This window comes from Ursus americanus, chromosome 19 (assembly GCF_024610735.1).
Source record: "Ursus americanus isolate L20-20 chromosome 19, mUrsAme1.1.p, whole genome shotgun sequence".
NCBI lineage: Eukaryota > Metazoa > Chordata > Mammalia > Carnivora > Ursidae > Ursus > Ursus americanus.
The window spans coordinates 23,662,434-23,684,053 of record NC_142145.1 but is presented as its reverse complement, the minus strand read 5'-3'; the positions used below and the strand labels follow the sequence as shown (position 1 = coordinate 23,684,053).

At 50.5% G+C, this 21,620-nt stretch overlaps 1 protein-coding gene across 2 annotated transcripts in view; it reads right to left on the bottom strand.

The window, feature by feature from the left end:
* Positions 1–21,620, bottom strand: part of MYO5B (myosin VB) — a 340,915-nt gene that overhangs the window by 61,730 nt on the left and 257,565 nt on the right. For both annotated transcript variants that reach the window (XM_087869830.1, XM_087869831.1), the window contains exons 18-21: positions 12,802–12,913; positions 8,484–8,695; positions 6,549–6,705; positions 4,309–4,548 (exon numbers count right to left, since the gene is read on the bottom strand). In XM_087869830.1, the coding sequence (XP_087725956.1) occupies positions 4,309–4,548; positions 6,549–6,705; positions 8,484–8,695; positions 12,802–12,913 (721 nt within the window). The remainder of the gene's footprint in view (positions 1–4,308; positions 4,549–6,548; positions 6,706–8,483; positions 8,696–12,801; positions 12,914–21,620) is intronic.

Below are 21,620 nucleotides of genomic sequence, written 5' to 3'. Positions count from 1 at the left end.
GCTGTCTCTCGGGTGAACACAGACCCAGGGGTGCACAGCTTAGAACAGAGGACACCTCTTCCTCAGGGCAGCAATGCTCCAGAGCTCATAGTCAGATAAGCAGAGCAGAGGATGGTCTTCAGCCCTACTTGTCCCCATAGCCAACTACCCTTGTGCAGTGCACAACCTGCAGAACTGTATGGAAGAGGTTTCAAGTAGTTCCCAGTCAATGGTCTACAGATCCCTGGGAAAAGGGGTGAGGAACTCATTGTAAGACTGACTGCATCACGAAAAATAACATGTCCCACATGTGGTACTAGCTCTTTTTGGGTGCTTACTATGGGGCAGGCACTGTACTACATAATTCAATATATATATATAATATATACATATACACACATATATGTAAGTAATATACATAATATATACACAAAATATATTTTAATATATTAAATTAATACATATATAAATATAAAATTTTAACTCATTCACTCCTGAGACTGATTAATATCCCCATTTCAGTTAAGGAAACTGAGGCACTGGAGGCCATAAAACTGTAAATTATACTATTTTTCAAATGTACTTGGATGCTCTTGTGAATCAAAATACCAACTAATTTAACGTACCTACTGAGCGTATACTAAGTATACTGAATCAATCAGATTTAAAAGGCTACTAACTGAATCCATAAGATTCTCTTTTTCAGATAAAATATTTAAGTACAGCATTGCACTCATAAAGGTCTAATAAACTTGACCTTTATAAAGAAATTGTAGTTTCAAACTGGACTAGTCACTCTAACATGTTGTGCTTGAATAAAGCCAGAATGATAGAAACCCAAAGTCACTGGCTACATCATTTTGACTGAAACATGTCACAGCACAGGCCTACATCAGGGACACTGTAAGAAATGGTCCCAGGAACTGTCACTATATTTACTGCTGAAAGATATTGTGAAGGACATGGCTTATGATATCACAGATTATGAAAACCCTCAGGAAGAAGTCTCAGCACCAGGGACAGCTCCAATCCTCTCAAACTTTTTTCTCTTACAACTCAAGTGAAGACCCTAATTTCCTCTTCCGTTTGCTTGGGAACTTGGTGCCAGTTTTGTGTCTTGTCACTTTTGTTGGGTGCGCAAAACCTTAGACATGAAGTTTGGTGCTAAGCCTACCCTGGTTTTAGCCTTTAGTTTGTTCCTTTGCTGACTAAGTTTTGGCAGTAGGGATACCTTACTTTAAAAAAAAACAAAAACAAAACTCCCCCAGGTAATCCTGTAGGTGCGGCCTGGAGTCAGGAACCACTACTTTAGCCACATCATAGTATCAGTGAATTTTTGAGCTGAAGTTGCTTTAGAAATCTTAGGCCAATCTCCTTGAAAGAACTCAAGCCCCAGTTATAGATTCGGCCATAATCCCAAGCTGTCAGGTCTGGTTGCAAGTGTAATTGAGACAGAACCCAGGCCTCCATCCAGCTGGGACTTTGTCCACTACCCCATGCTGCTCTGACAAATACTCTGGGATGCCTTTGCCTATCCTCTCCTTCTGGCTCAAGAACCTTGTGTCAGGAGAGCGGTGACCAGAGTTGTCTCCAAAGCATCACAGAAAGAACAGAAGGACATTCAATCCAAATGACGAGCCCCATCTGGCAAGAGACTAAAATCAACAAGCATCTCTGAAGACCTGGTGCCAAGATTACGCTGTGATTACGCTGATGCCTCCTCGCATGACAGAGTGCGGGGAGAGTTCTTTGACACTGGATCACACACCCCCCTGTAAAAGGCCAACTGGTCCAAGGATGATGCCATCTATATGTGAAGAAACCCAAAACAAAACTGAGCCTTCCTTGGATTGAGGAATTCTCACATGTCCGAAGAGTCTCCAAATGTGCAGCTATCCTATATTTGGTGGGAGGTGGCAGAATGTTCTCTGGAACCAGACTGCCAGGTTTCAATCCTAGCCATGCTACTTACTAGTGTGTGGGCTTGGGCAGGCTACTTAAACTCTGTGCCTCAGTTTAAAGTGGGAAGATTATCATCTCATCAGGTCACGGTGAGGATTAAATAAATTAATATATGAGAATGGTGCCTGGCACACGGTTGGGCAATGCGGGGAGGGGTCCAAGACAGCAAGATCTAATCCACCCCTCCTGCCTCTTCTGCTCACCCTCTGCACATAGGGCACCCTGCCCAGGGTGGAGAGCACCTGCCACCACTCACAGATGTTTGCCAAGCAGGAAGCTTAAGGCAAAAGCTCTTTTTAAAAATAGGCCTTTTAAATCTGCTTCTCTTTGATGTTCCAGCACGTGGGTTGTAAAATATCAGATTTATTTTTAACCTCTCGAGTTAACTTCAGAAATCAGCAAAGCCAATGCAGGGCCCTATGGCTGGAAACCGAGGGCTGTGGTGGCCGGGCAGTGTGTGGGGCTCTTGGCAGGGTGAAGTGCTGCCAACAAAGTCTACTTGTCCATCCAACTAGACTTTACTCAGAAGGTTAACTGGCAAATTTTGACGATGCAATTCTTTTGGGTCCATCACCAATGTCAATAATAATAATAATAATAATACCACCACCACCACCTAGGTCCTCCCTGTACTTGTGTTTTTGGGGTTAAAAAAAAACAACTAGCATCACAATCCTCCTTATGGCTGTGGGATCAGAGAGACCACAGCTAGAATGCTGGCTCCAGAATTTTCTAATTCTGTGACCTCAGCAAGGTACTTGATGTCCCTGATCCACAATTTCCTCATCTGTGAGATGACCTCACAAAGCCGCTGGAGGATCAAATGAGAGTGAACATAAAATGCCTGCCACAGGGCATGGCACATGGGGGTGCGCAGGAAGTCATTAGGGTGCTGTGCTGTTGGCCCCACTGCCATAAGATTGTTCCTATAATACAGCATCCATATGGATCAAAGTTCTCTTTTGTTCACCAAGCCTAACAGAGCACCAGAAACAGTCAAGCACCAGGTAAAGTTGTTCCAAAGAGGAGGATGAAGGAAGATCGGCCATGGGAGCCACGAAAGAGTAGAATGTATGGGCCTGTGTGCACACGGGCCTGTCTCACCTTTCTAATCTGGTGGAGGGTGCCCAGCATCCTATGTTTGTTTCAGATTCCCTGCAGGGACCTGCACAATACCCCACGGCCGCAGGGACCTGACCAATGACCTGTCACTTCTGTGACTGGTTGAGAAGGTGGCCGGGGTAGGAAAAGGAAGAAGCAGGACCATAATAGTGGTCACCATTTTGTGAGCTCCCGGGGCATACCAGACCCTTCATGCATATTCAATCACTTATTTTTCTTACAGCCCTAGCAGCCCTATTTCATGGATAAGCGAACCGAGGCTCAGAGGGATCAGGTCACTTGACCTTTAAGCAGAGTTGAATTTGAATTGGATTCTTTCTGATTCCAAAGCAAGCACTCTTCCCACCACACAACACAACAGAGGCAGAAGAACAGAGTGCTGAAGAATATGGGTTCTAGAGCCGGACAGGTGGGGTTCAGATCGCGGGCTGGCCACTGTCGCCTATGTGACCCTCACCTGTAAAGACAGGAGGAGGACACTATTTCCCCCCTTCCAGGACTGCTGCAAGGATTAAACAAGCTAATAGAGACAAGGCACTAGGACGGTGCCTGGTGCGCAGTGAGCCGTGCCCAAACGTCCGCTATCATTACCACTCCAGGCTGCCTCCACCAGGGCAGGAAACCATGGCCTTGGGCTAGTGTAGCTGCTTCCCCTTGCTGCTGTCACAAATTACAATTAAGTCAGCAATACAAGTCAACTGAAACACTACAAACCTTATGACCTTACAGTTCTGGAGGTCAGAAGTCTCAAAGGGCCAGAGCAGGGTCGTGTTCCTCCTCTAGGCTCCAGCAGGGAATCCATAGTCCTGCCTGTTCTAGCTCCCAGAGGCTGCCTGCGTCCTGGGCTCATGGCCCTGCCTCACGCCAACCTCTGCCACCACCTCTCTTCCGGATCTGACCCTCCTGCCTTCCTCTCCTGAGGACCCTTGTGAATATACTGGGTCCACTCAAATAATCCAGGCTCATCTCCCCATCTCAAGACCCTTCACTTCATCACCTCTGCAAAGTTCCACTTGCCATGTGAGGTCACACAGTCACACACCCTGGGGATTAGGGTGCCAACATTTTGGGGGGGGTGACATTCTGTCTGCCATAGTCAGTAGCCGTTCTTACTGACTAGGGTGACACCTCAGGACACCTGTGCTTGCTCAGGTCCCTGGCACATGCAGTTGCCTGGGGAGTTCTCTCCAACGTGCCCCCCAGGCCCCCCAGCCCCCACCCCCAAAGGGAACTCCGGCCACTGACCTGGTCATCGATTTTCCGCTGCAACTGCACCACCTTGTTCTCCATGCCCACGTTGAGGCGTTTCAGGTGCTCTGCGGAGCGGGCCTCTATCTTGAGGGCCTTCAGCTCCTGCTTGGCCTTGAGCATCCGGAAGGCACACTGGATGACGATGGCCGCGCCCCGCAGTTGCTGAAAGCGCCGGCGTGCCATCCAGCCCCGCAGATGCTTCTGGAGGATGGTGGCCTTGTGCTCCATGAGGACCTGGAGAGGTTGGGGGGACAAGCACACACCTGCTGGGTTTGCATGGCAGCAAGAGGGGAGGCTTACGTACTGCCCGGAGGGAGAGCCAAGGCCGGCCTTGGTTTTAGACGATACAGAGAAAACATGCCTCCCTAAGACACAAGGCTTCAGGGGCCATTTGTTGTAAGAAAAAAGTTTTAACAAAGGTCTGCAGCAGCCTACATACCTGCAGAGAATTAGCTATTAAAGTCTTGTTTTTTGTTTGTTTTCTGTTTTATCGGTTAGGGGACCACAGGGTAAAAACCAGCAAGTCAGAGGGGCCTGAAGATGAACTGTGCTCAGAACAGCCCATTCAGCACATTCTGATGCCCTCTTGGTAACAGGGAGCCCAGGAGACGAAGCAGGAGTCTCTAGTCAAGAGCCCATAATGAGCCACAGACTTAGAGCTACAAACTTGGCTTGGAATTTACTTTCTTTCTTCTAGAAGCTAAAGATCACTCAGAAAGCAAAAGCATCATCAGTGTGTCCACCCTAATACCCTGCAAAATAAATGTTTGTGAAATAAATGAATAAATGAGCAGACATGCCCAGTATCGCTAAGATGGAGCCTGGGTTCAAACCCTGTGCCTCCCATGTGTCACCTGTCCCTTCCCTGACGACATCACACAGACATCACTGATCTCGCAGGACTGTTCACAGAATGGTCCCCCACTGACCCGGCTGTCCCCGTATTATATCGGCGTTGTACCCTGGTGTCTGACCATGTTTGGTTTTTCATGTTCTCTTCAGTGTTTTAGTTTTATTATTTAGAAAATCATACCTTCTCTGATCACAGAAGACAGAAACGTTCCTTTTAAGAGCAAAGAATTTTTTTGACATTTCCTTCCAATCCATCTTCCATCTTGGCTTTGAGCTTCAGCAGTATGGGGGTGGTATGGCGGAACGGATGTGTCCTGACTCAAGGCTCCCCGAGTCCTTCAGCTTCACTGAATAATGGCCTGGCAGGAAGGCCAGGTCCCCCTCTCCTGACCTCATCTTGCTAAGCTTCAGGTTCCTAACTCGTCGAATGAGGTGGTGAGACCTGATGCCTACTATCGCCCCCTGCTCTCACGTCTGAGTGAACCCAAGACCGGTCACCAGGCTTTCCCGCTGGCTGACTGAGCAACCTTGGGCAGGTGACAGCTTCCCCAAGCACCTCAGCTGCCCAAGGGACCCAACGATATGCACCCATCCTACCCTTGATGGTTACTGTCACGCCTTAACTTGATTGGCCTCGGGGTGCCCAGATTAAACACTGCCTCTGGGTGTGTCTGTGGGGGTGTTTCTAGACCAGGTGAGCATTTGAATCAGTGGACTCCCCTCCCCAGTGTGGGAGGGCATCATCCCTCAGGGCCTGAAGACAAAGGCAGAGGAAGGAGGAATTTGCCCCTCTTCTCCTGCCTCACTGCTTGAATTTGGACATCTTGTCTCACTTTTTCCTGCCCTCGGACTGAGATTCACGCCATCCGCTCCCCTGGATCTCAGGCCTTCAGACTGGGACTTGACATCACTGGCTTTCCTGGGCCTCCAGCTTGTGGACAGCCGACTGTGGGACCTCCCAGCCTCCATAACCGTGAGGGCCATTTCCTGAGAATCTCCGCATGTGCATATACACACACATGCACGTCTCCTGTGGGTTTTACTTCTCTGGAAAATCCTAATACACTACACCTCATGGGACTTTGGAAGGATTCAGTGGAAGCAAAGGTGTGAAATCACTTAGAAAAAAGTTAGGAGCGCCCTACAAATGTTCACCGTGGTGACAACCTCTTTGCTGCTGCTTTAGTGCTCTCTTTTTTAAAAAGATTTTAGAGAGTGAGCACGAGTGGGGGGAGGGGCAGAAGCAGCAGGTGAGGATCCCAGGACCCTGAGATCATGACCTGAGCCGAAGGCAGACGCTTAACCGACTGAGCCACCCAGGCGCCCGCTGCTTTAGTTCTCAACCTGCAGCCTGCGAGTCCCCTGGGGCTGTGTGCACACACCTGCTGGTAGATTCTCCGCACGAACAGGCCCCGAGTGAAGGCCTGAATGATGACGGCGGCCCTGCGGGTCCTCCGGTAGGCCAGGCGGGCCCTCCGCATACGGTACTGCTTCTGGAACACGACGGCTGCTCGGGTCCTCCGCAGATGCTCAGCCAGCCTGGGGAGGAAGAGGACGGGCAGGCCCTGCTGACAGAGGCCTCGAAGCCATTTGTGAATGCAAGCCTCTCCCCACTCAGCCCTGCCTGGACACTCCCGGCTGAGCCAGTTTTTGTCACTCTTGCAGAGGGCAGCGACACCCCGGGCACCCGAAGCTGCTCTGGGCAGCTCCCTCCACACTAAGGAGTTTCCAGGCTGCTCACTCTCCAGCCCACAAGCCCCTCGACAAACCTGGGCAGTCCCCAACGACATCACGTGTGTATGCTTCTGCCTGTCCCCTGTACCCAACTTGGCTTGGAGATACCAGGATCCGGGTCTCAATCATGCCTGCCCCCCACATCTAGTAAGGGCCGGGCCTGGAGGTGCTTAGTGTATATTTGCTGAACGAATAAAACCTTCTCAGGCCCGCACCCATCTCTCCCTGCTTTCTCATCTCCCGCGCCCTTTCTGCCTGGAATGCACTACCTATGGCCACCTGACTTTCCAGTTTCATGTCTACATTCCCCACCACATCCCCAAGTAAGACAGTCTGACACTTACCTCCCCTTCCGGGCTTTGTTTGGTGCCAGGCTCAAGCCAAGCGCTCAGAGACTCAGAATATTAAAAGCTAGAAAAGCCCTCCGAAATCATCTAGTAGAGCCCCAAGGAGGAAGGAACCCCCCAGCCGCACCCTGCCTGCTGAAGGGAGTCCGATTCCCCAGTCTGGCTCTCCGTAAGCATGTTCTCCTTCTATGGGCCCTGTATGTCCCTGGGGACACAAACTCCTGCAGGGAGAACGCAGGCCAACTCTGTTTTAGAGCCTCACCATCTGCCACGCAACACGGAGTTGCACGCACAGGGGTACCCAGCAAGGACTTGGCTAGTTTGCCCCGACTGTCAAGGATTACCTCGTGTTGATGCTAGCGACAGCTGTTTATTTCTCTGGCTTTTGTTCCAGACATCAGGTCTCAGTGGTTCAGAGGTAATGAATCTGGTTATGCCCAGATGAACAGCTTACGGCAAGGATGTGAGGGTAAGCAGCAGCAATCTTCTAACTTAATGCTGTGAAGGATGCCTGCTCGGGCTTGTACCTGAGGGGCTTTTTTTTCCCTTTTAACACTCCAGCCGAAGTGACTGAATAGCCACTTGTCAAAGCCTGGCTTCCAAATACAAGACTTCGTGGCAACTTGTCACTTCCCCAAGGAAACCCTGTCCTGAGAGCAAGCTGATTCTGAACCAGGGGTGGGTCTTACAGGAGGCCGTGTCCCATGTGCCCTCTCAGGGGAGATGCTCACACCCAACGAGACCAGGGAGGAAGGGCGGTAGTTTCTGCTGCACGGTGCCAGGCTGGGTGCTGGGCTGGGGAGCCGGACTGGCATCCAGGCTCCGCCCCTGCGTAGCCGTAGGTGTTTAGACAAGTCACACCTTCAACGACTCCTAACCAGGACCTCCAGAGATCTTTCCAGCTCTAATTACCAAATTCCTGACGGATGTGGAAACTGGTGCTGTAAATCATGAAGCCGAGTGGAAGCTGTGAAAGGCAGAATTTGTCTCTTTTTCTAAGGGATTACTTTGGGATTTAGGCAAACCAGTCCTAGGTTAGTGCTGGCGGGATGGGGGCAGACTGGGGGCATCAAGAGACTTGGAGCTAGACTTACTCCCGCACGTGAGAAGGGCACGGGGACAGATGCCCAGCTCCTGGGAGAAAGCTGGGGTGCAGACAGAACCACTGTAGGCTGAGAGAGGCCAACCAGCTAAGTCCACGCCCCTGCATCTGCTATGTGCCCCAGCTTGGCTCACCTGCGGGCCAGGTGTCCTCGGCAGAACCTCTGCAGAGTTAAGGCAGCCGCCTTCAGCCTGCGGTATTTCACCTTCTGCAGCCAGCCCCGGACCGTCTTCTGGATCATGATGGTGGCTGCCCGGAGCTTGTCGGCCCGAAGCTTCTCTAGGTAGGCCACCTGGCCTGCCCGGAAGAAGATCTTGGTGCGGCCAAACTGGAACTTGTCGGGATCCTTTATAAGGCAGGGAGGGGGGGGCGTGAGTGAGGCAACATGTCCCACCTTCCTGGTTCTTCGCGGCAGAATTCCCTTGCCAGAGCTCACGTACCCATGCTCTTAGACACATACTCTCAGCATCCACCGAACAGCCTAAGTCCCTTCTAGTAGACTCACGGGGCCAAGGTGTCCAGGGTGCAGCAGGGAGCAAGACGCCTGCCCTCAAGCAACTGACATCATGGTGAGAGCGGAAAGACGAGCAAAGGCTGAGCAACTTTTCAGGCAGTGGTGAAGATTAGGAAGACAATAAAAGTGGGGACTTACGGGTGGGATGGGGATGTTTAAACAGGATAATCCAGGAAGGCATTTCTCCGGAGGTGATGTCTGAGCAAAAACCGGAATAAACCCAAGGAGGCAGCCCCGGGGAAAACGTAGAAGAAAGTTCCAGGAGACGAGCAGAGTAGATGTAAATGTCCTGTGGCAGCCAAAGGCTAGATGTGTTTGAGGAACAGGAGAGCCAGGGTGGTCAAGCGGGGGAAACGCGGGAGGCTGGCGGGAGGGGCTAATCACCAGAGGCCTCGCAGGTCACAGCTCACAAGCGGGACGCGAAGCCCCTGGTGGTGCTCAGAGCAAGGAAATAACCCGCTCAGGTCATTTAATTTTCCTCAAACCACCACCCTGCTGTATGTATAATTCCAGATCGCAAATAGCCCTCCAAATAAATTTTATTTGATTTCAGACTATGTTGAGATATTTTTGACATATAATTACTGTCTTAATTATATTTAGGCTCAGATTAATTACCTTTCCCCATGCTCACCCCCGTGGATAAGGAAAGATGGCCCAGCAGCGTGCTTCTGCACCAGACCGGGACAGAACGCTTGCGACTTAACCTGCAGAAACTGAGTACTCTTTGTAGCTAAACTTCTTCCTAATTTTATTCCCTGGCATGAAGACCATGAGGAAGAAGTAATGAGCCAAGGGCTAAGGAAAACACACACACACAGGAACATGTTTCAGGTTGACAAATGGCTCTGAAGGGATGCTGAATCACCACTCTTTATGGGCTCCTCACACAGGGACAATGGAGCTGCCTAAGCCGGGACGTGGCGTCCAACGAGACCGTCTCTGATGGTCTCCCTCACAGCCAGGCCGCCAGTGAAGCTGGGAGGGGCCAGGTGTGGGCCTGGCTCTTATCCCTGCCTCTGGTCAGGGCCATGTACCCAATGGGCCCCCAGCATATGCTGCGAGGAACAGGGCTGGATCAGGGCCGGAAGCTTCCAGGCAGCCAAGGCCCTGTCTTCATCACTGCCCTGCTGGCAGAGGCTGCTTCTCAGTGCAACAGGGCCAGGGAGCAAAAGGTGAATGGCTCAGCCCTCCCCGCCAGAAAGAAGTCTGGCCGCTCAGTCTTCAGCCAAGCCACGGCCTGGGGGAGTCTGGTGCCTCCCAGGAACCAGAGTACACACATGTTTGTTTCCTGTTCTGGAAAAGCCACTAGGAAGGGTATGACCTGGTCTGCAAAGCCACTGTTTTCACAAATATAAGGATCCTTCTGAGGGTTCCACCTGCTGCAGCCAGCCACCACTAGCCTGACTGCCACACTCCCTTAGCCCCTGTGTCCTGAGCACACCTCTTACCTCAGACCTGATTTCGCCAACCCCTAGAACTTGCTGACTACACTACGCACATACCAGACAATCAGGGGTTATCTTTTGAGAACGCTTCTCTAAGAATCACAGACTAAAGGAGCAGAAAGGAATCTCAGCAGCCATCCTAGGCTACTCCTTTTATCTCACAGATGGCAAAACCAACGTCTGCAATGGTGAAGTGACTTGTTCAAAGTCTCACCAGAGATACCAAGACCCAGGAGTCCCGGGCCAGTGGTCTCTCACGGCACCAGGCCCCTTTTGTAACACCATCTCTTCCCACTACTCACGTACATAGTTCCCTGTGCTTCCGGGGCTCCCCGGAGATACTTGCTAATAAGATTCTGCTCCCCGGTCACGCTCAAGGTTCAGGCCCCCATGACCTGATTCCCTCCAGGGAGGTCTATAATCACACAAGGGATTAGTGGTCCCGGAGGGCAGGGTGCTTGCATCATGTTCTTCTAGAGCCTCCCAGCGACCACTCCAGGTTAGGGCACACAACAAATGCAATACATACTGGTGGAACTGAAGCACGAACAAAACTCAGGTGAGCATGAAGGGCGTTCCTACCACCCCTGCAGGAGGAGACCACCCCTCACGAACCACCTCATGAAGCAGACCCCCCGCCCCCTCCCATGCACAAGGCTGTTAAGCCCACATGCCACCGGCTTTTCTAACGACTGTGTTCTAAACGGCACTAGCACCTGCTTGGTGCTGTCACGTGCCCTTCTAGGCTACCGTGTGGCTTCAGCCTAGCAGCACTGGGGACTAGAAGATGTTGCCCCAAAAAGGGGGGGCGGGGAAACAGAGGAAATACAAGGTCTCCGGAGAAGTGTTGAAGCACTGATCCCAAGTCCTTCTCCAGAAAGGATAACTACGCACAGTGATGTTAATTGATCAGACTGGCTTAAGGGGCACAGTGATCCAGAGTGGCTGGCGGTGGGGGGAGGGGTGTTGAGTCGGTCCACTGGTAACACCTTGGGCAATTTCTACCAGCTTTCTAGACCTCAGTTCCCTCATCTGTAAAATGAGGAACGATGTTTGTATCTTCCTCATAAAGCACTGTAAGGATTAGATGAGGCAGGTACGTGAAGCCGTCAGGAAAGTGACGCCTCGCTGCTTCGTAACAGCCATGACAGGCCCACCTAGCTCGTCACCCACGCAGCCACCTGCACGAACTGAGAGCCCCTGTGAGAACCAGTAACAGTGCCAGGAACACAAAGACAACAGGTTCAGGATCCCTGCCATTTTGGGGGTTCCCAGTCTGGTGAAATGACAAACCCTTGATTGCAAGACAAGGGGATAAACGCAATAATGGAAGACCGGCAGTAAGCACTGTTGGTCGATAAAGGCAGGGGCAACTGACTCCACCTGGGAGGTCAGAACAGGCTTCACAGTCCAGAAGGCATTCTAAGAGCCCAGTTGGGAAGGAGGGGAGCGCTCAGGCAGACCAGCAGGAGAGGAAAAAGGCCTTCAAGCAAAGAAACAGCCCACGTTCATATAATTCTTCATCAGGGAATTCACTTGGCTCATCCCTTCCCCAAACATTCCTTCTGTGTTGGGCTCAGTCCTTATAACTAGGGGGGGGGGCACTACAAGGACTGTCCTCAGCAGTAAAGGATCCACACAGGACAGCTCGCACCAGGCTTCTGGTCGGCTGCAGGCTACTAGTTCAGTCTCAGGAACTCGTAAGTTATATGTGGATTTTTTTACTGCAGTGGAATGGGGGTATTGATGCCCTTAAAGCCCACATTGTTTGAGGGTGAACTGTACTGGAAAATTAAAATTTTTTGATGTAGTTCTTCTCTATTACATTACCTTCTGCAAGGGAAGGTGTGTGAGGTAACCCTATACTGAGACCACTTTGACCATGCCCTGCTACGATCCCTGAATACCGTGGAGCTAACATTTGGGATCTGCCCCTCACAAAAGGCCGCAAAGTAGCTCCAGTCTCAAGACTCAGGTTTGAGTTCAGGTTAATTGCAGCCTTTGCCTTATTTACAACAAGCATCTGGGAGAAGGCCTGAGGCCAGTTACGCAGCAAGTAGATATGAGAAGCACATCTATTTACCCAATTGCTGACTTCTGAGCTGTGCCTGGGCTTCAGATCGGAGCCCCCAGGCAGGTGTGCAGTGTGGGCAGGTGGGCAGTGTGGGCAGGTGCATGGCATGGGCAGATGGGCAGATCTACAGAGCCTCGGGCTTTGGAGAAGCCAGAGTCCTGGGCCAGCAGCAAACCCTAGAGGGTTGGTACAAACATTTTTAACTTTCTACATGTGTCTAGATGTAAAAAAAAAAAAAAAAAAAAGTAGGAAGTACTCTATATATGTGAAGGGACTTCTCTTTTACAGTTGCTGATGTTGGAAAAAGGATGAACGTCTCAAACGGTTTTAAGAAGGATGAAGACCAAAAGCGCTGTTAAGTCCCCACTCCCTAACTGAGCACTGCGGCCAGGCCTCCGGGGGCACGCCCAGCTCACCTTGATGAGGCTCTCCAGGACAGACCTGCAGATGGCCTTTTTGTCTGTGTTGGCGAGCTCTCTCTTCTTGACCAGCACCCGATACCGGTTGAAGAAGTCATGGTAAGCCCACCTGGAGAGAAAGCAGATGCATCAGGCGACGCGTCACACAGCCACCCAAGGGCCGCAGGCCCTCTCAGACCGTGCCGCAGAGCAGCGAACCACATTCCAGGGGCTTGTCTCCCTCCAATCCCTCTGAGAATTTCAGTGTGGCTGAATTATACCACCGTGAGTGGCAGAAGGAAGAGGAGGGTTCTGCGGACCCCTCTGGGAGAAGTGACCAGAGGCAGAACCACGTATAGGGCTTCCGCCCACGGGGAAGTGTGGACTCCCACCACACTGCTGGAGGGGGAGCCTTGCCTAGAGTGCGGCCTGGTTTTTAAATGTTGTTTTCTTATGAAATTAATACTTCTCATGGAAAAGTTTAAAGATGCAGAACAGTATACATTAGCAAATAAGAAGCGATATCCTAACCCCAAGCAACACCACCTTTCACACATCTTGGTATACCTTAGAAGGTACCATTTTTCTCCCCAAAGTAGAGTTCGTTTAGGATTTCCCTTCTGTTCCTTAGAGTAATGCGAGCCCACTGTGCAGGAAATGTTCAGCAACTCACATACAAAATTTTAAAAATTGACGAGCACTTATACTCCCACTACCTTTTCAGTAAGAGTCCTTGGGTAGGTTCTGGAAGGGAATCTTTCAGGGCGCCTTGTCTCTCAGCCTCGGAGGAGAGCTCTACTTAAACAAATGCAAGCTTTTCAGCGAGCGAACTAGTTCTAGGCGGGGTCCGCCCCTTTCTCTTGACAGCTACCTCCGCTCACAGATGTTCACCCTGACCCTCGCGGCTCCTGACCTGCGTTCGGGGGGATGCTCACAGCCTCCTCACGTCATTGCACATTCTGTTCCCACACTAGGCTACTCTAAGGAGCCTGAACTCCCAATCTAAATCCCTCTGGAGGTGAAGCCGGCCACCCATTCCCCCGGGGTCCCGTGTCCTCGGCGGAGGGACACCATCGGCCGCCCGCTCGCCCCTTCAGAAGCATCAGCTGCGGTACACACACCCTGTCCCCCGATTGTGCGTCAGCCACTTACCATCACTTGTGGCCTTACTAATGGGGAGTGAATGGATCTACCTCTCCTCCTGGAGCACATTTACCTTAAGTAAAATTTCATCGAAAGAACTGAGCATGTGGAATATTAGGTATTCCGAGGGGTGGGGGGGGGCCACACCACGTGCTTGGGACCCTGGTTCGTGTAAAGCGCTTCCCCTTGCGCTCTGTAACCATCCCCAGTGTGGGCCTCCGCTCCCCCTGCCCTCCCAGGCCTTCACAGCGCCCTGGGAGGCGAAGGAAAACCCAGACTGAGCTCCTTGCCTCTCCGCCACCTCGGTCACCAGACCTCGGTTTGGTGGAAGATTTCTAACCTAGCTATGGGTGTTGGGGCAGCGGGGGAGGGGGGGGAGAGCAAGAGACAAAAAGCATTCTCGTTTCCCCCCCCACCGCGTAAGATGGTTGTTTAGAAGTTACGCCTTTTTTAAAAAACAGCTTTGAGGTAACTCACAGCAACATTTACGTTTAATATGGACAATAGATTTTAGTATATTTGCGAAATTGTGCGACCGAACCGAATACTGCATTCCAGAACCAGGCTCCCAGGCCCATTATCAGTCACTCCCCATTCTCCCCTCCCTCCCAGACCCTGGCAGCCATTCATACCCTGTGTTTCCATGCTTCTTACCTTTTAATTAATCCTGTCACAAATGTAATGGCAGCCTCTGTTCTGCTCGGAGCTGACCAGGCATTACATGGCCCTGCTCACGGGCTCCCCAGAACACGTGCAGGTTCCTTCAGGAGGAGGGCAGAGAGGCCTCTGTTCTACAGCCTGGGGGAGGGTTCCCACACTTCCTGTGTTCCGTGGTTTCCTGCCCCTCCAGTTGTAGGGGGCTATGACCCAAACCCACCGAATTCCGGGCCATCTCTAAGGCGGATTTAAAAATGGAAATATTGAAGGTTATATGCCCAGCTAAAGGCTGCTTCAATTATTCCAGTCATGTACGATAAATGTCAAGAAACCCCTGAGGTCTGACCCCTCTTAATTCTGGAGGCTTAGGAACACAGCTAGAGGTGATAAGCCACAAATCAGATGTGTGTTTTATTTTTAACACACGCAAACACTACCGGATTTCTCCCGAGCTCTTTCTGCCCCAACCCCCAAGCTTTAGACACAGGCCATTCCCTCTACTGTTACTGTAGGGTAAGATGCAAATGGAATCGTGTACACAGAAAAAGGGCTTTGTAAGGTCTAAGTCTTCTTATTCCTCGTGCCCACCTACCCACATGCGGCTCCACAAGCAATTGCTCCTGCCCGTTCGGGGAGGTGTGGGCTCTCCCCCCAAGGCAGCTCAGCACTTTCTGTGTGACTTTCTGAGGGCACCTCCCCCTCTCTGCAATACGGTTATTTGTGTACTCATCTTATTTCTCCCTACGAGTTTGCAATTTCTCTGGGGGAAATAATCAGAGCAGCATTTAGCTGGGCTAAAAACCTTAAATGGTTCTAATTTGAAGATCTCTTACTGCTGACAGTTCCCTAACTCAGGGAGGTTATAGGCTCAAGGAAACAAGACAGCAGGGAGATGGGACTGCACAGACACCCAGGCCAGTCCCGAACAGGCCTACTCTAATGCAGACCAGCAGGCTGGACCTTAATCAAGTCTTGGACTCATCCCACACGGATGTCACCAAAATGGAGAGAACGTCACCCACCTTACGAAGTACCTCCAAACACTGTGGTGGCCAAGGAGCTCATGAATGTGGAGTGCTTAGAAAGCTCCCCCCACCCCATCCAAGTTACTCTCCCTGCCTGCCACCCTTTTTCTTACAAAGGCTTCACTGAATACCTGCTCCAGGGTGATACCGATGGGGCAGGAATGTGCCCACAGAAGACAAGCCATCCACTGAGAAGGGCTTGGGCGGGTACTCCCTCATGAGCTCCCACAGGAGCACACGGCCGCTGTGGGATCTGGGCATGTACGAGTGTCCTTCAGCCAAGGACTCAATCAAAAGTGGATTCTCTTTTCTGTGGACCTCTGTGCTTTTAGAGAGAAAGTCCTTGCAGGAAAGGCTCCCCCCCTCACTTGTAGAAGAAAAACCTCCCAAGTGAAGCTAAACAGAATATGTGATTGTTTTTCAAAAAATAGAATTTCTTCACAGAACTTCCTGATTTGGTAGGGACATCTGGATGGAGGTTTTTTGTGGCCATATAAAAACTGGGCAAGACCCCTCAACAGGACCATAGGGTGTCCAGGATTTCCCCCTGAAGTACTCCACTACCACAGACTCTCTCCCTCCCATAGCATCTTAACACCTGTTTCCATGTGGGATACAGCGCTTTAGGCCTTCTATAAGAGATAGTTTTTCTACATTCATTACCTTCTCTGCTAGACTCCAGCCTCCTCTGGCCGGGCTAGGACACATTTTTAAACTTCTCAGCACTTAACACAATATCTTCATAGTTACTTACATTTTTAAAAGAATAGGTATTTTCCTGACCAATAAAGAGGTTGGAATCCCAATGTTAAATCTTTTTGTTCTACTAGTGTTTCTCAAAAAGGACACTGCTGGCTTTGGAGCAGGACAAACCTTTTGTGCTCAAATGGACACAGGGCCTCTTCAGACCATTCCCTACTACCCCGTTCCTTGAGATATACAAACGTGTTTGCAAATATTTGCAAAATGTTTACTATAGAACACAGTTCTAGTCTAGAAAACCACTTTCTTGAGAACCACCAAGCATGCCTACCGTCTGCCTCCACAGTGTGAGTCCACTGCTTCTGTCCTGCTCTTTCTGCCTTCCTCAGGTGATGGTGAACAGGTCCCCTCCCACTTGCACTATGGCTGTGTGGTTCCATGTGGTTCCCTGGCCTGGACGGGTCTTTTAAGTCAGTCCTAGGCCTGGCTGCTCCTCCATTCCGTTTCACATTAATGGTGGGAGAAGAGCTCCCATTCTTAGTCTATTACTAGGCCCCAACTGCGGCCTCAACCCTGGGCTATATGCAGTCCTAGTGGCCTCAGGGACAGAATGCACACTCGGCCCTGCTCTCCCTGGATTTGGACTCACAGGCAAGGAGCTTGGCTGAATGTCTTGGACTTCAATGTCGTGTTTCCTGTAGAATAAAGGCCTGCTTCACCCTGCGTGCCCCTGGCCTGCTAGGGAGGTATGACGATCTGGTACAGTAGTCACAGCTGAGTGTGTGGGAAAAGCCCAGGACCTAGGATCAGTCCTGGTGAAAGTGCGAAGAACAGAGGCAGAGGCAAGGTTGGAAAGATGCTTCCTTGTACAAGCTCCTCGGGCTCAAGACAGCACGTGGTAAAGCCAGCTGCTGTGAGTGGCGAGCACACGCACTAGGGTGACGTTTGGGTTGACTGAGTTCCCATCTAGAGCCCGATAATGGATTTAACCATCTACATGTGGGAACATTCTAGGGAACATGCCTCCCTGAGTGGTCCTCAGTGGATGAATGTAAACAGGTGGGGTGGATCTCTCAAAGTGGTCACACTGTGTACTTCCCTTCTCTTGGATAGATTCCCTCGTGCGGGATTGACTAGATAAGACAAACTCTAAGAGGCCCTCCAATAAGACCAGGGTATGAGGTTCTAAGTCACACAATCTCTACAACAGGTCACCAAGAAGAACCCCTGAAGATGGCAGGTCAGGTTATCACAAGGGTGAAAATGGTGAGCATGTTTGCAAATCTTATCGATAGGCATCTAGTATCTAGAAAATATAAAGAACTCCTACAGCACCAAAGAGACAAATAACCCAATTAAAAAATGGACAAAAAAAATCTGAATAGGGGCGCCTGGGTGGCACAGCGGTTGAGCGTCTGCCTTCGGCTCAGGGCGTGATCCGGTGTTGTGGGATCGAGCCCCACATCAGGCTCTTCTGCTATGAGCCTGCTTCTTCCTCTCCCACTCCCCCTGCTTGTGTTCCCTCTCTTGCTGGCTGTCTCTATCTCTGTCGAAAAAATAAATAAAATCTTTAAAAAAAAAATCTGAATACATTTCTCCAAAGAGGATATACAAATGGCCAATAAGCACATGAAAAGATGCTCAACATCATTAATCGTCAGGGAAATACAAGCAAAATCACAATGGTATACCACCTGACACCCCCTAGGATGGCTACAATAAAACAGATAATAACAAGTGTCGGCAAGAATGTACAGAAAGAGGAAGCCACATCCATCGCTGGTGGAAATATAAAATGGTGCAACCACAGTGGTAAACAGTCTGGCAGGTCCTCAAAGGGTGAACAGAGTTACCATACGAGCCAGCAATCCCTCTCCTAGGTATATCATCAAGAGAAATAAAAATACATGTTCACAGGAAAATACGTACATGGGTATTTAGAGCAGCATTATTCATACCTGCCGGAAAGTGGACATAACCCAACTGTCCATTGGCTGATGATGGATAATACATAGCATATCCTTACAATACAACGGTATTAGGCAACTTAGAAGAATAAAGTTCTGGTAGGTGCCAAAACCCAGATAACACAAAAGGCCACTTATTATATGTTTCCATTGGTATGAAATGTCCAGAGTAGACATTTCTCTTCTAGAAAGAGAAAGTTAGTGATGGCCAGGGCTGGGAGCAGCGGGAAAAAGGTAGTGACCACTAATGGAAACAGGGTTTCTCTCTGGGGCGATAAAGCATTCTGTAATTAGTAGTGATGGTTGTACAATTCTGGGAATATAATGAAAACCACTTCAGAATTGCATACTTTAAAAGGATATTTTTATCATACATAAATTATATCTCAATTTTTAAAAAGTCTGTGCGATGAACAAATGAGATTTGCGGAGGGCCTGTGTAAGGCAATACATAAAACATGGGATTTGTCATTATTTCAGCACCGATACCCGCAGAGGCGTTCCTAGTGCACAGGTGGCGGGGTGTTAGCCCACCACTCACACCACCATTGATTAGCCTCTATTTGCTTGCCCCCCCTGTCCCCCACCTATGTCCTGGGAAACACAGGCTCAGACTCAGAGGTGGCCCCGGGTCTGAAGGTTGCTAAGCTTTGCTGCCGAGGGAAGGAAACCTAACTCTTCCCCATTGGCTCTGAGCGGGAACTGAGTTACAAGGTGAGGAGCAGAAAATCTAATCAGTCTTGGCACTGCCCAGATACAACCAAGTAGCTGCAGCTGACCAGTGACCAACAATTTCCTCCAAGGGACAGTGTCAAGGCAGAGCGCATTTACAAGCCAGCTTCCCCGCGACTGCGACGAGCAGCCCCGGCCAAGAACCCTGTGAGAGACTCTAGTCCATGGAAGTGAGCGCAGCTCTCAGCCAGAAGGGCCAGAACGAGGGGCTGTAAGATCTCGGGACAAAGAATGGTTTCACACCAAAATAAATTCTACATTACTGTGCTTGGTGGGGGTTTTTGATCGCAAGGCAAGTAATCATGTGTCCGTTTAATCATGACTAAAAGGGCAGGTGAACCAGCAATTTCTCAAGACCGCACCTCCTTCCACAGTCCTGTGTTTCGGCCACATGGGAGCTGAGGGGATGGAGGCTGGCAAAGGAGGAGTCTTTTCAGAGGGTGCCACTGAGTTTTTCTGAGGTGAAGAGATGCACAGAAGATTTAGGAGTTTTGTTTTTAAATATAAACCTTGCATATTCAAGTTGTCCTCCCACAACATATGGCTCGTGGTTACATGGAGTTCGCTTCATAAACATCCTCTGGGACGCAACACTGCGCTGACCCCCGACCCCCACCGCGAGGGAGACAGAGCATCGCACAGGCATAAAACACATGGGGGGAGCAGCGGGAGCGGGGAGCCAGGGGATGGTGGCCGAGCTGCTCTTCCCGGATAGTGCATTTATCACCGTGCTTCATGTACGTGAAAATGGGCATATTTCTCAGCCACTGCAGCACATTTCAAATAGAATGATACATTTTCATTTTAAATCAGACTCGGAGAGAGTAATAACTCTTAGGCAGATAAAAATAGACACGTATACCAGAGCCTGAGGGTGGGACAAGGGACCTCCAGAGAGCTGTCACCAGCCCGCCACTCCGCGTGTGTCCTGTCGGGCTGGCCAGGCTTCGGGGGCATTGGGCACGTCTTCACTTCAGAACAGGGCTAAGCGTCCTGTGCCCAGGGCATCAGTAGGCTGGATGCAGGAACCTGGCTTGAAATTGCGGCTGCAAGGGGCTGCCCCCTGCATGGGCTCCTGGGGAAGTGGCCTCCGGACATTTCATCACAAGTGCCTCTGACCCTGGACCATGCATTTTCTTCCTCTTTGGCACTTTCTTCCCTGGAAAAAGTGGCACGTGCCCTTTGGCCACTGAAGTGGGAGAAATGTAGGAAAATGTTAAGTTGTAACCCCCCCCCCCCATCAAAGGAGCCACTGAAGCTTCCTTTGGCAATAGCTCTGCAAGACTGCGGTTCCTTGTGAAGGTAAAGCAAGTGGAATCACGCTGCCATCATGCGTCTTAGCACCACAGAGGCGAATCCTTTCTGGGATGACCCCCAAATCTGCTCTGGTCCCTCCAGGCTCTCAGAGGTCTCCCAAAGTCAGGGTAACAAAAGGACTGCTCGGCTCTACATTCTGAGGGGACACTTCCTTCAAAAGCCAGCACCGTGACGGGTACACAGTAGCTATACCACCTTGCTTACTTTCCCCAGATACAGCGGACACCCCAACCTCCAAGATGAAGCAGGAAGGGAGATGTTTGAGCAGTGAGGTCATGCCAAATGGTTACCGTGACCGGCAGGTGCACACAGGCCATGTGCGGAGTTACAACATTACAGCCCTTTCACCACGACTCACCTTTCAGAGAAAGGCCAGCCTGGGTGCCGTGGCTCGGGGAGAGGAGATTAGCATCGAAATGAAATAACATGGATGATTCCACTCTACTTCAACACCAGCAAAAGTGCCATAAAACTATGGCGCCTCTTTCCAACAGGTAATACTTCAAACGGCCGTTTGAGGAGGGACTCCTCCCTTTGAACCTTCAGCAAAATCTGCTAAGACAGCAAAGGTAAGGCAGCGCTCTGGACCTAAGCCCGAAGGCGTAAATCACAGCAACATTTTCTGTGAGCAGAAAATACCAGGTTCTCCTTCCCTCCCTATACTCTCCACAATACTTGCAATCGTGAAAACAAAAGGTACAGATGTCCTTGTGATGAGCTCCTAGAAAGAAGTGTAAATTGATTAGGGAGGCGGGAAAGACACCGATCCGCTGGCCCCATAAGAGGCGAGTCTGTGGGCATCTCAACACTGCGGGCAACTCTGACCGCAGCCAGGAGGGAGGAACGAAGGGCAGGAGAGCCCATTTTCCATATGGGTCTAAAGACTTGGAGGAAGCGTGCTCTCTCAGCGGCCAAGGGAGAGGTAGTCTGGACGAGGAGAAAAGCCTGTCTGGCATGCTAAAACTGGAAGACTGAACAGGAAGAATGAATGAGGACTGACTGGCAGAGAAGATCTCTTCCCAGATCGCTGGGCAGGAGAAGTTATCATCCTTCTGTGCCTGGACATGGTGCTACTTCTGGCTGGCAGGATCCTCCCACTGCCTCCCCACCCGTCAGAAGCCTTCTCATCCTTCAAGGCCCACTTCAAACCTCATCTCCTCCATGAAGCCACATTTCCTTCCAAACTTGGCCTAATTCTATGTTGCTCTCTGTTTTAGGTTTTCATCCCTTCTCCTAGACTGAGCTCCTGACAGGCTGAGGTCATGACTCAGATCCTTGATTCCCTCCTGGCCAT